This window comes from Eutrigla gurnardus (assembly GCF_963514095.1).
Source record: "Eutrigla gurnardus genome assembly, chromosome: 19".
Classification (NCBI taxonomy): domain Eukaryota; kingdom Metazoa; phylum Chordata; class Actinopteri; order Perciformes; family Triglidae; genus Eutrigla; species Eutrigla gurnardus.
The window spans coordinates 2,002,749-2,018,238 of NC_139930.1; the positions used below are offsets into that span (position 1 = coordinate 2,002,749).

The 15,490-nt window shown below is 42.8% G+C and overlaps 1 protein-coding gene across 2 annotated transcripts; it reads left to right on the forward strand.

Annotated features, from left to right (window-relative positions):
* Positions 1-1,632: 1,632 nt before the first annotated feature.
* On the forward strand, positions 1,633-14,254 carry dcp2 (decapping mRNA 2). Of its 2 annotated transcripts, none has more exons than XM_084034444.1 (11): positions 1,633-2,000; positions 3,530-3,681; positions 3,917-4,044; positions 4,630-4,728; positions 4,814-4,966; positions 5,046-5,158; positions 5,379-5,483; positions 7,219-7,327; positions 9,603-9,683; positions 9,890-9,941; positions 12,639-14,254. In XM_084034444.1, exons 1-11 carry the CDS (start codon positions 1,933-1,935, stop codon positions 12,767-12,769), a joined length of 1,191 nt encoding a protein of 396 aa, XP_083890570.1. In that variant the 5' UTR covers positions 1,633-1,932; the 3' UTR covers positions 12,770-14,254. The 2 variants fall into 2 exon arrangements, with proteins under 2 accessions (XP_083890570.1, XP_083890571.1); XM_084034445.1 differs by having other exon boundaries at positions 9,603-9,668.
* The last annotated feature ends 1,236 nt before the right edge of the window (positions 14,255-15,490 follow it).

Consider the following 15,490-nt stretch of genomic DNA (forward strand, 5'->3'; position numbering starts at 1 on the left):
ACTTTTCAGCCTTTCTAGAAATTAACTCAAGTAAAAGTAAAAGTATTTGTCTTGGAAATGTATTCAAGTAAGAGTAATAAGTACCAAAGAAATCTAATACTCAAGTAAAGTACAAATCCTCTGGATATGTACTTAAGTACAGTACTTAAGTAAATTTACTCCGTTACTGTCCACCACTGCCTAATGTATACTTGTGTATTGAAATAATATCAAGGTCATTTAACATCACCTTGAATGTATCAAACCACTTTTTATTGATGGGACTGGGGTGTAATGTTTCTAAATGTCTTCTTCATTTCTTCTTCACTTCTTCTCATGCTGTCAGTAAGTTTTCAGACTTAAATGGGTCTCTGCATTCACTGTGAACCCAAGAACAATGGACTTCATCGTACGTTTTTACGGCTCACCAAATCTCATGTGGAGAACAAAACGCTTGATGTCCTTGTTTTTTTACACCATGAAATAACACAAGCAAGAAAAACGTTTAAAAAAGAGGCTGATGATATGTCGCTCATGTTTTACCTCACCTGTTCATCGGGGAAGAATGTATTTTCTCTCATCCGTTCTATATGTAATGATTTTGAAATGACGATTACATTAGTTATATTGTTTTTGAGAAGACAAAAAAATGAGAAAACCAAATGATATTAATGGTTGGATTTGTCCAAATCTCTTTTTTGTTTCTGTTTTCTAAGAAAGACAATACATAAAACAGGTGACCCATAAGTAAAAGTATGTGAAATTAAAAGCCAAGAGGTTAAAATAGCTGCAAGCACATACCAGGGACAGTAAGAGAAATAAATAAAGATCCCTGAACTGATGGGAGTATGTTGGCAACAGACATTTGATTACAGGTTGTTTCATATTTTGCATTTATCCATGTACACAGTCGAGTTTCCTGTAACGAAATATAGTTAAATCGAAGTAATTATTGCATGTATGTGAAGAATTGTTGATGTAGCAGTGACGCCCCCCACCCCCCACCTCCTCCTCCACCACCAGTGGTCCGCGAATACGGACGTTTATCATCATTATCATTCATTATTATTATTAAGAGGTCCCTGATTGGTCGAGGCCCTTGACTGACGCCCAGGTAAGCCCGTGCATTAAGGCCATACATTTACAACGCTGTTAGTGCTCAGACCCCTTCAAATGTAACGAGAGAAATAAGAAAAAAGGTTTATAGATGTTTATGAAGGCATAAAGGTTTGTAGTTTCCAACAGGAAAAGTTTGGTAGCTGACATGCAGATATAAAGAAAAATTAAAACATTAATAAGATACGTCTGTTTGAAAGCATATTACACGATGAACACGAGTGATGCGTCTTTTATATGAACTCTATTTCACTACAGACGCTTCAAACGAGTCACATTACTCTCACTGCCACTTGATTTATACATGGACCAATAGTGTTCCGTCTAGTTAACTTCCGCCGTCATTTGATTGGGCGACTAACTTCCGGTAGTAAACCAATGTCGCGTTCTGTTAAATCGGAGTTTGGAGATTCGGACTTGTAAATCGTGTTCAAATCAACATCCAAGTCGACGGATAACGAAACTCAGATGTTTCAGCAAACGAGTGGAACCTGAACGCGTCTCACCGTCCTGCTAGTTAAACCCACATTTAATGGACTGAGTGTTACAATGCTAATGCACGCTATTTAAATCCCCACAAAACCAGCGTGTTTCCCTCCACGAACAACTGTTACCATTCAGCCATGTTGATGGCGTGAACGCCCGCAAGCCCACGGGACGTGAACGCAGCACAAACAACAGACTCCGTCCAGTTCCCGGCGGAGGAACAACAGGAGTTATGGTTTGATGCTAGCGACCTGTGAACTGATGTCGAGCTGGGGCTTCACCGCGGCGGAGATGTGGATGAAGCTTCTGCTCGTATGGCTCTGAGCCTGGACGCTGTGAGACTGAGTCGGGATGTTTTCAACCAACATGGAAACGAAAAGAGTGGAGATCCCCGTCGGAGTACTGGACGACCTTTGCAGGTAAATGGACGCGTATATACCCACATATACCATCACCGTGTATTATGTGAGGTCATACACACTGTGTATGGCGAACCTCGTTGAGGATTTAGGCTTCTTTACCTCGGACGTCACACGACGTACTCGTCCACAGACTACACAGCAGGCTGGGGACCAACCAGTCTTTATTGGTATGCACGGAACGGACAAACGGACCCGTCCAACAACACAGTCAAGTCGGGACCATCAAGTTACGTTACCGGCACAAACAGCACGCATTAAATAAAACTGCACACGTTGAGGCGGCACATGGAAACAAACATAACTACAAGTACTATGTTACGTGTACAAAGACTGTGTAATACTACTTGGATGTATCTGAGAACGGGATCTAGATTCGGCGCCACATTCATCCCTATGAGTGTTGTTCTGTGGCGCATGAAGAAAAAAAGTTCCACTTCCGGATTAGCTCGTTGGAGAGGAGCTGCTCCTCAGAGCAGACAAAGCAGCAGCAAGCATTCACAGGAAGTCATATGAATAGTTTGACCCCGTTAGAGTAAACACGGTCGGATTTATTTATGTGTCCATAAATATGTGTGCATTGTATTCTGGCTCATCTGAACGAGCCAATATAAAATTCTGATCAAAGGACCTTTTCCGGTGATCTTGGCTGTCCCGCCCCTTCCGGTGTGAGAGACTCCAGTTCTTTAGAAGCCATTAGATTCGTTCCTTTTTAGTTTTTATGTTCTGTACTAGGGGCTGCACGGTGGTGTAGTGGGTAGCACTCTCGCCTCACAGCAAGAGGTTCCTTGGTTCGATTCCCGGGTCGGCCCCGGGTTCCTTCTGTGTGGAGTTTGCATGTTCTCCCCGTGTAAGCGTGGGTTCTCTCCGGGTTCTCTGGCTTCCTCCCACAGACCAAAGACATGCAAGATGGGGATAGGTTAATTGGTGACTCTAAATTGCCCGTAGGTGTGAATGTGAGCATGAATGGTTGTCTGTCTCTACATGTCAGCCCTGCGATAGACTGGCGTCCTGTCCAGGGTGAACCCTGCCTTCACCCAATGACAGCTGGGATCGGCTCCAGCCCCCCCGTGACCCTAAATACAGGATAAGCGGTAGAAAATGGATGGATGGATGGATGTTCTGTACTATGGTCATGAGTTACAAATATCACAGTTGCAACCCTTGTATCAACGACATTAACCTGCATTAACATAAAGTAATCCGTTTATCAACAACTTGACTGCAGTGCTAATGCATTCGTCTAGCTAAGCTGGAATGTTCCCAGTCTGTTATTCATGGTACAATTCAAACGGGGTCAAAAATGATTTGAAATCTCCACACGGACTGTTAAGCTGCATTCAAACACAGCCTGCTTCTACGTGATTGGTCAATACCACTCAGACTACAAACAGAAACCAGAACGCTTCCGATAATCTGAAGATCTTGTCCCGTTTCCATCAGATTCTACATGTGTTTTTAGTTTCCTGTCCAGTGTTAAGAGCCCACAGCTCATTGATGCCTGACCCCATGTGTGTGTGTTTCTGCAGCCGGTTCATCCTGCACATCCCCAGTGAGGAGAGGGACAACGCCATCCGGGTTTGCTTCCAGATCGAGCTGGCCCACTGGTTCTACCTTGACTTCTGCATGCAGAACACTCCAGGAGCTCCTCACTGTGGGATTAGAGACTTCGCCAAAGCTGATATCCTTTCATGTCAACGAGGATGTTAAACTACCGTATCATTTTCATTTGAAATGCGGTTCCTATCAACATACACATATACTGAACATTTAAATACATTTTTTACCACAGAAGACACAAGAGATGATGAGTGATCAGCAGTTTGTGTTCTTAATACCTCTTCAGGCTCATCCTCAGAGGAACATGCCCAATCTATTGCTCATGTTAGACACTCTCTTCCTTGACCACTGCAAACTCTTCCATCACTGTCCCTTTCTGCTGCCTCATGGAGAGGACGTTCAGAAAATATTGGAACAGTGGAAGGAGTACAAGATGGGTGTTCCTACATACGGAGCCATCATTCTAGATGAAACTCTAGAAAACGTCAGTGATTTTTTTTTTCTTCACACTCAAATACTGCAGCTTTCCCCGACTGGTTTCAGGTTTATTACAGCATGGCTCTTCATTTCTATCAGTGTCATTAAGAATGTAACAGTGAAATCACTCAAAAGAATGCCACAGCAATCAATTTATTCATAAACATCCTAACCTTAGCAACGACGAAACAAGTCACCCAGAGAGTATGGTAAAGACGGGTCGGTTTCGCACATCAGCAACACTGACAGTCACAGGCAGGTTTGGGTGACGGTTCTCCTTTTGCATCAAGGAGCAAACGAGTTGGCAAATGGATCTCAAACAAGTGTGACATGTTTGAGATAATTTGCCAACATGACACATCCTTGCACATGCACACGGTGCAATGTTGATGCTGAAATGATATATCATATACTAAGACATACTAACAAAATAAGAGCTAGGTTGGAATGAATCAAAATCATCCTGTCTGTCTGTCTGTCTGTCTGATCTTCATATGTTGACAACCACTCTGAACGTCATTCACCATCCTTGACTTTCTGACTAGTGATATTTTGATATGAAGCAGTGATCTGGTGCCTCTTTTCTCTCCAGGCGCTGCTTGTTCAAGGCTACCTTGCCAAGTCAGGCTGGGGCTTCCCAAAGGGGAAAGTGAACGAGGATGAAGCTCCTCATGACTGTGCGGTTCGGGAAGTGAGTCTCGTGTTCTTTGCTGTTCAGCTCTGACAAACTGAAAGCATTAAAGGCCACGTAGTATTAATGCTTGTGTGTTTTCCAGGTGATGGAGGAGACAGGCTTTGACATCAAGAACCGCATCTGTAAAGACAGGTACATCGAGCAGAAGATCACTGATCAGGTGGTGCGACTCTACATTATACCAGGAGTGTCGAAGGATACCAAGTTCAATCCCAAAACAAGGAAGGAGATCAGGGTAGGACTTCCTCTTTACACAGTGTATAATCCCATTGACCTTCAGCTGTTTGTTGCTGACAGACGTGTTGTTCTTGTAGAACATTGAATGGTTTCCTATTGAGAAGCTGCCATGTCACAGGAACGACATGACCCCAAAGTCTAAACTTGGACTCGCCCCCAACAGGTTCTTCATGGCCATTCCATTCATACGGTGAGTATTTGGAAGGTTGCTGTTCATTATTTTCTTCCAATAATATTTGACCTTTCAGAGGAATATTTTAGCTTTCTTTCTGAGAGCAACACCTTTAAACCTCTTTCTATCTTAAAAAAAACACACAAAAAACAATGTTGTTGATCATTTGTTTGCTGTGATGTAGTTTTATTTTAGTAATTGACTTGTATTGATGACTCATTCTGCTCCACCTGGACAGGCCACTGAGAGAATGGATCAGCAGGCTAAAAGGGGAGTCAACAGACAGCGACGAGGACTTTGCAAACAACGGCAACACTCCAGTCAAACCTGCAGACACTGCTCGGTAATTACATTTCACATGGTCCATTTATAGTGTAAGAGAGGTCTTATATAAGTCTCTCAAAGAGGGATCACCTTAACTGTTCTTCTGTAGAGGTGGACCAGTTTCATCATCACTCTCACGTCCTGCCACAAAATGGATTACAAAATTACATACAGGTCCTACCTATCTATCACCATGGTTACGTACAGGTCCTACCTATCTATCACTATGGTTACATACAGGTCCTACCTATCTATCACCATGGTTACGTACAGGTCCTACCTATCTATCACCATGGTTACGTACAGGTCCTACCTATCTATCACTATGGTTACATACAGGTCCTACCTATCTATCACCATGGTTACGTACAGGTCCTACCTATCTATCACCATGGTTACGTACAGGTCCTACCTATCTATCACAGCAGTTATGTACAGGCTCTATCCATCTATCACCATGGTTACGTACAGGTCCTACCTATCCATCACCATGGTTACGTACAGGTCCTACCTATCTATCACCATGGTTACGTACAGGTCCTACCTATCCATCACCATGGTTACGTACAGGTCCTACCTATCTATCACTATGGTTACATACAGGTCCTACCTATCTATCACTATGGTTACATACAGGTCCTACCTATCTATCACCATGGTTACGTACAGGTCCTACCTATCTATCACCATGGTTACGTACAGGTCCTACCTATCTATCACTATGGTTACATACAGGTCCTACCTATCTATCACCATGGTTACGTACAGGTCCTACCTATCTATCACCATGGTTACGTACAGGTCCTACCTATCTATCACAGCAGTTATGTACAGGCTCTATCCATCTATCACCATGGTTACGTACAGGTCCTACCTATCCATCACCATGGTTACGTACAGGTCCTACCTATCTATCACCATGGTTACGTACAGGTCCTACCTATCTATCACAACGGTTATGTACAGGCTCTACCCGTCTATCACCGTGGTTATGTACAGGCTCTATCCATCTATCACCATGGTTACGTACAGGTCCTACCTATCCATCACCATGGTTACATACAGGTACTACCTATCTGTCACCATGGATATGTACAGGTCCTGCCTATCCATCACCATGGTTACGTACAGGTCCATACAGGCTCTACCTCTCTTGGTGATGAAGGGACTCGAGCATCGCTCCTCCAGCTGGTTTCTAGCTGCTGATGGAGGCTCTGTCTCGCTATGGAAGTTCACATTCTCTTTTATTTGAAAACATTACAATTGATATTTATCTGATCCTTGAGGGGTGGCTGAGGCTCAGAGGTAGAGCGAGTTGTCCTCCAATTTGAATCCCGGCTCCTCCAGTCTGCATGCTGAAGTGTCCGTGGGCAATACTGAACCCCAATGCCCCCGATGCTGTGCCATCAGTGTGTGAATGTGTATGAATGAGTTAGATCCTGATGTGCCATCAGTGAATGAATGTGTGTGTGAACGGGTAAGAGTAAACGAATGTCGTGTGAAGCGCCTTGAGTAACTAGTTAGCTAGAAAAGTGCTATATGAATGCAGGTCCATTTAACATTTACCATTATTTGGACACACTTATAACCACTGTTGCAAATCAGTTGTTGGTAAGACTAACAGACAGGAAGTGGCCTGCTATCAGTGATATTGCCTGAATGTGACAGTGTTGATGTGTATCATAGTAAGCCTTTAGCAGAAGATTATGGCATTCCAACCAGCCGCTGACCTTGTTTTTTGTTCTGTCTTTCAGGTCAAAGTTGCGGCGCCTCACTGGCTCTGATTCATTGCAAGGAGACAGTTGGACGAAACACAAGCAGCAGAAGGCTGTGGGCCAGCCGAGCCAGTATGACCTCAACCAGGTGAGCTCATTAAGACGCAGCTTCCAAAATGTCTGTCAATACCAGATATGCATAAGATCTGGATTCTGCACATGGATGCCAAATCTGTTTGTAGAGATTAGTAGGGAGTCAACACAGGGAGCTTGTAAGGACAACATATTTATATGCATGATAAAACGTTGAGGCACTTCAGATGCAAGATGTCTGATCGATGACATCTCAACAGACACATTCGCCTAACTACCAGGTCCGCTGTGTGGCAGCGAGTGTGGGAGCATGTTCGGTAGAATATACAGGCAAGGACCTAGGCACGCTGACCCCTGGAGAAGAGTTACATGAAACTTGTGTCGGAGGTGGAGCGGTACCCACTAGTTATAGTTAGGCTCACCTCTACACACTATACGTTTAAAACCTCCATTGTTGAGGCGGCTGCTAGGAGTTGTGCCAGCAACCTCAGCACATTGAGGTCTTTCAGGCAGTCAAGAAGCTCCTCGGCACAAAGGTGCTGATGTGAACAATGTCAATGCTGAACAAGGCTGAAGCCTCCTGACATTGTTTGGCTGTGTTGGTTGACGTGCCTCATCTTACCACGTGGAGGTCGGTGGGGAGAGAGGGACGGAGGGTGTGCTCGTACTACCGGGGAAAAGTCACTACCCAGAACGTTAAAGCCTGGAGGAGTAATGCAGGTTCCGTCCTGGCCGTGGAGCAGTGGAGCAGCTCATGGGGTCATGGAAGTATCCCCACCCAATCTACTAGGGCTGAACGATATGGACAAAATTTCATATCTCGATATCGATATGATACGATATGACTACGGATTCGGTGAAAACCAAATATTTTTCAGAAAAATAAAAACATAATACAAAAGAATGTGGAAACTGCAGTTTTATTGATAACTCACTGCCAGTCATCAACATTAACATTAAGTCACCAATCAAATAAAAAATCAAACATTTTAGACTGTCTACACGGGTACCATGTCTTTTGCAACGTGGTATGTTATAGCGTCTGTAATGTCTTTATGTCTGGTGGACGCCGACTCATACGGTCTAACGCTACGCTACAATTTTCGCCAAACACGACCATCATCGTTATTAAATCCAAAATACCTCCAAATAATGGAGGATGATTTATGTTTTGGCACCAAATCAGATTCGGCACCGCTACTGGCCGCATTATCTTCCGCACTCGTCTCACTTTCCTTTCTTTCTTTTTGATTTCCCCGCTGCTATGTCGTGTCTGCGTCTCGGTTCCCGTCTCCCTCGCTCCCGCGGCGGGAGTCCCGCCCTCGTATGTTCATCATTGGTTGGCTTCAGCTGTCAATCGTAAAAATGAAGTTTATAGTGACTGCCAGAGCTTTACATGCAGGGCGAGCGCGGGGGAAATCTATATTTCGTTTATATCGTTGCTTTTTCGATATTAATATCTTGAATGTTCATATCTAGATAACGATACATCGTTCAGCCCTACAACCTACATATGTCTCGTGGTTTTGAGATGGCTGACAGCTGTCCCCCCCCCCAGAGAGTCCTGCGGCTGATTGGCTCCACCTCCTGATTTGCTGTTATTTTCACCGCATACTTTTTCTGTAACTTCTTGAAGAAGGCAGGGTGCTAAAATGCGTTGCAGTGATGTTTTAATGATTCTCTATCTGTAGGATGTGCCAGTTTGAATAAAGGCATTTTAAAACCTTTTTCCTTAGAGACGAGTGCCTTCTGTTCATGCCCCCCCACCACCGTCTTATTTTCACAAACACGAGTTTCTAGAAGCTCTCCAGTTCCTTCGTTTTTCTACGTACGTTCCCAGTGGGCGTTGGTCTCCGCTTGGGCGGTCCCTTGTCACCAATCAAGTTTATGATTTTCATGGACAGCGTCTTGAAGTGCAGCTGGGGGAGGAGACTGTCCGCGTTATGGACCCCAGAATTCCGTATCTGTTTTTTGGTTCTGTTGGCTCTTTAAGAACATGACCTCCAGCAGCACTGGGGCAGTTTGCAGCCAAGAGACGGTAGTACCTCCATGTCTGAGGCCAAGACCGGTTGGGAGTGAGTCACTGCCCAAGGGAGGGAGTTGAAGTCTCGCTGGGTGGTTCACCAGCCAGGGAGAACAGGGCGTGAGATGGACAGGTGGAGGTGGTGATGCAGGTGTTCTACTGGATTGTGTTGTGAGACCAGAGATGGGAACTTGATCTCATTTTGGGTCAAGTGTAGGTTCAGCCTACTTCATTGATTAACCCCCCGAAATGGGACATTGAATGTGACATCATAGTTGCCTCATAACTTCCGTCCTTTGCTCTGTAGAACCCGAATCTGAAAGGCAATGGGAAGAAATCATCAGACTCGTCTCATGGAGCCAACAACCAGCAGGTGAAAACCATATTAGTAAGTGTGTAACACCATATTTGTTTGAGAGGGTATAGAGACCATATGTGATTCTGTCATTTTTTAGAAAAATCACAATATGAACATGTTACATTCTTCTCTGGATCTCAGACCGTTTTAAAGTGTTCTGCAGACTTTTAAGTGATACATTGTGGCGTGATCCTGCTCTTTAATTATAATCTTGTCCTCGTCTCAAATTTCTACAGAAAGAAGATAAAAAGCTTCAACCCAGAAGACTGCAAGACAGCTTTGAGAGAGGTAAGGCTTCCTGCTGCTAATTGATTAAATCAGTTGTTGCATCGTGGATACACGTAGCGACTGTGTACTTCATATATGGTGTGTAGCAACCGGGTCTAACTCTGAGCCTGAACCACTACTAAGCTAAGTAAAATATATTCACTGTATGGCTGTATCAATGCACCCACCTTTTTTTATCGTTTCTTTGGACCCGCCCACTTTTTCCGTGTTGAGAAGAGTCAGCCCATCTGTCTGTCCACTATGTACTAGTTTCACTTTCAGTTGTAACTCAGTTAATTTCAGTGTAGCAGCTGATCCCCCATTCTGATCAATAACAGCTGGCTGCTCCTCAACATGTATTGAGGAGCACTGGTTCAAACACTGGTCAAACCTCATGCCCCGAAGCGAGCACTTCGCTCCTCTACTTCAGCTGGCCGGCTGGTACCGCCATCGCTGAAATCAAACAAATGTCGCTCAGCAAAGTCCAGACTCTTCTCTGTTCTGGTCCTCAGTGGTGGAACGAACTCCCGACCAACGTCAGGACAGCTGAGTCACTTGCCATCTTCCGAAAAAGGCTCAAGACTCACCTGTTCAGACTTCACCTCGACTCTACATAGTATGACCCACTAACACCCCCCCCCCCCCCCCCCACACTCTGATCATAGCACTGTTGTTCTTAAGGTATGTTTGCTGAACAGCTACTACTTTACTCAGACGAGGATCTAACACTTGTTCTATTTTTAGCTCTTACGTTATCGGCAATGATACGTTGTGGTTTCTTTGTTTCCTTCTTTTGACAAATGTAGTTATTATAAGTCGCTTTGGACAAAAGCGTCTGCTAAATGACCTAAATGTAAATGTAAGTAGTTAATTACCAGGATGTTGAGTTCTGAGAAAATGAGCTCTAAATAGAAGCTCTGTTAGGACTCGTTATTATCAATGAGAAAGAATATGATATGTAAGGAATAACGAGGAAGTAGATTATAAGGGAAAGTACTCTGACTACAGTTGTCCTCTGAACTTATTTACTTATTTATTTAAATTAACTGATTTGATAACGTCAAGTGAAATTCATTTAACAGATATTACAATTGCATGGAAGCATAAATAGATCCTCTGAATTAGTCATGGAATCCATTCTGTACTGTCATCAAATATGTGATCCGACAGGAGCCGACCACTTTACAAAATGTACCCAAATTTCTTCCTCCTACTACAGCAGATACAAGTATAAAACCACATGTTAAAATGCATCAGAATACAGGAAATGACATCGACTCTGTAACCCCGTTAAACTGCTCCCCCCCCTCCCCCCATTTGTTTGCTCCTGACGCCCCATGGTATCTGCTCATGTGACAGCACTGAAGTCACACTTGAACCATGAAGGAAAAATGACAGATGTGTTACTGGGTCCTGAGCTGACTGACACCTTTACAGAAAAACACTGCCACCCCCTTTTCCAAGTGAAATACCAAAGGCCATAAGATGGACCAACCTTGGTCTATCAAGGGCCTCTAATGGATGAGAAGACCCACTTGTAGTACAGAAACGCATTGAATTGAATTCTGGGAAGACAACAAACATGACATTGTCCCATCAACAGGGGTTCAGACCGTCCTGATGCTGTGTTCACACTGAATGTGAAGCTTTCATCGAGCACCACTGGATACAAAGATGCTAATAGATGACAATTTAAACTCCAGTGAGACATTCCCATGATGCTGTGTTTGAAAGCCTATCAGTGTTGAGATGGACCTCCTGGAGTCCCCGCGTTGCTGAATCACAAATGGAGAAAACAAATCGTCTAACTACTCGTCTGTGGTCCCCCGGAGGTCTAGATAGTAGCTCACATTAATCCAGAGACCAGACTATGTGGAGAAACCAGAGACTGTCTGTGGTCCCCCCAGAGGTCTAGATAGTAGCTCACATTAGTCCAGAGACCAGACCAGACTATGTAGAGGACCAGAGACTGTCTGTTGTCCCCCTGAGGTCTAGATAGTAGCTCACATTAGTCCAGAGACCAGACCAGACTATGTTGAGGAACCAGAGACTGTCTGTGGTCCAAACAATAAGGTATCTGCTGTATTTATGTCTAGATGACCTTATTTGGAGTGTTGATGGAGCAGCTACAATGTTAGCATAGCCTAGCATCCATCAACCAGACTCCATTCAGAAAACCAGCATTTTAAAAGTAGTTATCTTGTGGTCTTCAGACAGACCTAACAAAGCATGACTTCAGACTTGTTACTGATCACCATCATGATGGAGTTATTTCAGCATCCTTTTCATCTGGTTATTGATATTAAATCACAGATAAATAGTTGATTCTGGGTTCCTCCAGCTGTGGTAAACCAGCCCACGTGGGTCTTGTTCGATCCAGTGAATCCAGCTTGGTGAAATCCACCGAGCACCTCTGGATGATGTCATGAACCCAGACAGGATGTGTTTGGTTTCCGGGTGGATCTGGGACTTCAACATGTACAAAGCAGCAATAGTGGTGGTTTGATTGGTGAAACCATGTCTCTCCATGGAGGTAAGCCCCGCCTCCTCTCTGGTGCATTAATGGGAGTGATGCCAATCAACACAAAGGATCCAGGTCACACTTGGGTGAATAAAGCGAGGTGACCATTTGCTTTGTGTTTGGTGTGATCACAGCATTAGATGAAAGGCAAAGAGACACACAACAAACATGTAAAAGAGCTTTTCTCTTGTTTCCAGATGCGGCTCCATGCAGCTCCAACGGTCCACAGACGGTCCACAGCAGAGACTCGGACCACCTGCTGTCCTCCAAGACTTTCCTCAATTTCAAATTTGACAAAGATGCCATCATGAAGTGTTTCAACTACTGAAGTGGCAGATGAAGTGCTTGTTACCGCCTCGTCTGGGATGTTACTGAACATGGCCTTCTCGCCCTGCTCATCACGGACACCTTTACAGCGGTGGTCTCGCATGGAGCACATGCTGCAGTTTGCCTTATCAAAGTGATGGTAACCTGACAGCTCTGGTCCATCTGTCAAGGCAGCCTCTATAATGTTAGTTACTTAGACCAAAGGGAGAGGACAGATGAGTCTTTGAGAAGACAAGCGATCATAATTGATTTTAAGCCTGAAACCTAAAAAACAGCTGGGATATCTTCGTGAATTTGGCCAGTGAATCAATGTTAAATTTAGCATGGTAGACACTGTTTTTAACATGTTATTCATTTACTCCGTTCTTCCAGGTGAGTTCATAGTGTTGTTGGCTTTACTTCAGATTTTATCCAGGAGTGTAGAATGTAATGGAATATTGACCCGGGAGAGGAAGTGTGTATTGAATGTCAATGCATTCATATGTCACTCAGCTGCATGGAACTTTGTGGCTGTCAGTGTAATATATTGAAATCATAACATCAAATTAAGGTTTGAAATCCATAATTAAGGTCAGAAAAGTTAGAAATTAAAATGAAGTCTGTTGACGAATGATATATAATCACTGATAAAATAATACAAATTAAATGAAACTTTAAATGATGTAATTGAAATGATGTCGAAATGAAAATGGAAATGAAAATATTTAGAATGGCAGGATTCTGGTCTACCATGAAAAAAATCATTTTATTTCCTTTCCTTTCATTTTCATTAGATAAAATAAGCCTTCAAGGAGACATTGATTGAATCAGAAATGACGAATAGGAGAGTCTGCTCTTCTATTTGATGCTCAGGTTCAGGTTGTGCATTGTTGGGTTTAGTTATTGTGGCAGTGTTGGAAACGATGGTCAGTGTGGATTCATTTGAAGTTTCATGTTGGCAGTATTGTGCATTTTACACCCTAAATGTGAAAAATGGATTTTAACATTAGAAGTTTGTCATACATCATGCACACATCAAAGGAAAATGACATTTCAATTTGATTAAATACTTTAATTGGACTGTTTTTAGCCACATCCTTTCATACACTGTAGTTATTTTCTGTCCAGTGAGTACTTGTGTTTGTCTGGACTGTTTACGAGTTCAAATTCATGTTTTCCCGTACCAGAAGTTGTCATTCATGTTATTGATCATGATCCTAGTTAGCTGCTCTGGTGTTTGGCCCACTGAGAGATGAGTCACCATGACTCCCACAAAGGGCAACGTTTAGGGTTTGAACAATGAAGAAGTCTTCAGCGTTTAACCCAGGTCTTTTTATTTTCTCGAGCTAATATGATGTGAGATCACAGACATCTGAATGAGATCTCTTGTTGATTGTTTCCTTGTTATTGGTTGTACTGATGGTGAACCCAAGTTGTCCTTTGGCTTCACTGGCGTTTTGACTTAAAATGTGAATATGAATAAAGTCTGTTTTTTATTAAATTTCAACATGTATTTTTATTTATTTATTTATTTACTTTCATCATGAATACGTGGTGTAGTGGTTACAACTGTCGGCTCTACATGTCAGATAGACTGGTTACCTGTCTGTCTCTACATGTCAGCCCTGTGATAGACTGGTTACCTGTCTGTCTCTACATGTCAGCTCTGTGATAGACTGGTTACCTGTCTGTCTCTACATGTCAGCCCTGTGATAGACTGGTTACCTGTCTGTCTCTACATACTACTTTTTATGTAGGTCACTTGATGTCCTTGATGTTTTTTTTGTTTTTTTGTTTTTTTTACACTTTTCCTTGTTAAATAAGATCTGGATCACCTAATTAGTCCCTCATTAACTAGAATGAGCTGTGCCTGTGTTGGAATTCAACAGACCCTGGAATATAATATCTGCCATACATAATATATTTTTTCCAGAGCTGTATATCTCCAGGATTACATACGTATTGGGATGGATTTTTTAAAACTATGTCCACAGTACTTGACTTCAATTTGCATAATTGGCCCTATAGTCCCGCATAGTCTGGTGTGTGTGTGTGTGTGTGTGTGTGTGTGTGTGTGTGTGTGTGTGTGTGTGTGTGTGTGTGTGTGTGTGTGTGTGTGTGTGTGTGTGTGTGTGTGTGTGTGTGTGTGTGTGTGTGTGTGTGTGTGTGGGTGGGGGTGGGTGGGGGTGGGTGGGTGTGTGTGTGTATATAATGTATATAACTATGAGGGTTAGCAATTTTACTGTGCTACTCCTGATTCTTGTCCCGTTTTCCCATTTCATTTTGTTATTTTACTAATTTATTCATCTAGTATTCTACATTTGTAATTTAATGTGTGTTCAAATGTTGTTTCTGTTAAATGAATGTCATTGTCATTACTACCATTTTTATTCAAACTTATTTTTGCACAAACTTGTCATTTTGTAATGCTCTATACAGTACAGTCATTGTGATTCATTGTCCATTGGCCTCCTTTCTTGAAATAAAAGGAATAATATAGATAGATAGATAGATAGATAGATAGATAGATAGATAGATAGATAGATAGATAGATAGATAATAACAACTTTATTTATAGAGCACCTTTAAAAACAGCAGTGCTTTGACATAGCAGAACAAGGGTTGTACACATACAAATATACACATCAACAGAGCAGGAGAAACGAAAGGTAGAGTTAAAGGTTAACATAAGGTAAAAAGACAGTAGAAAGTCAATACAATAAATAAATAAATAAATACAATT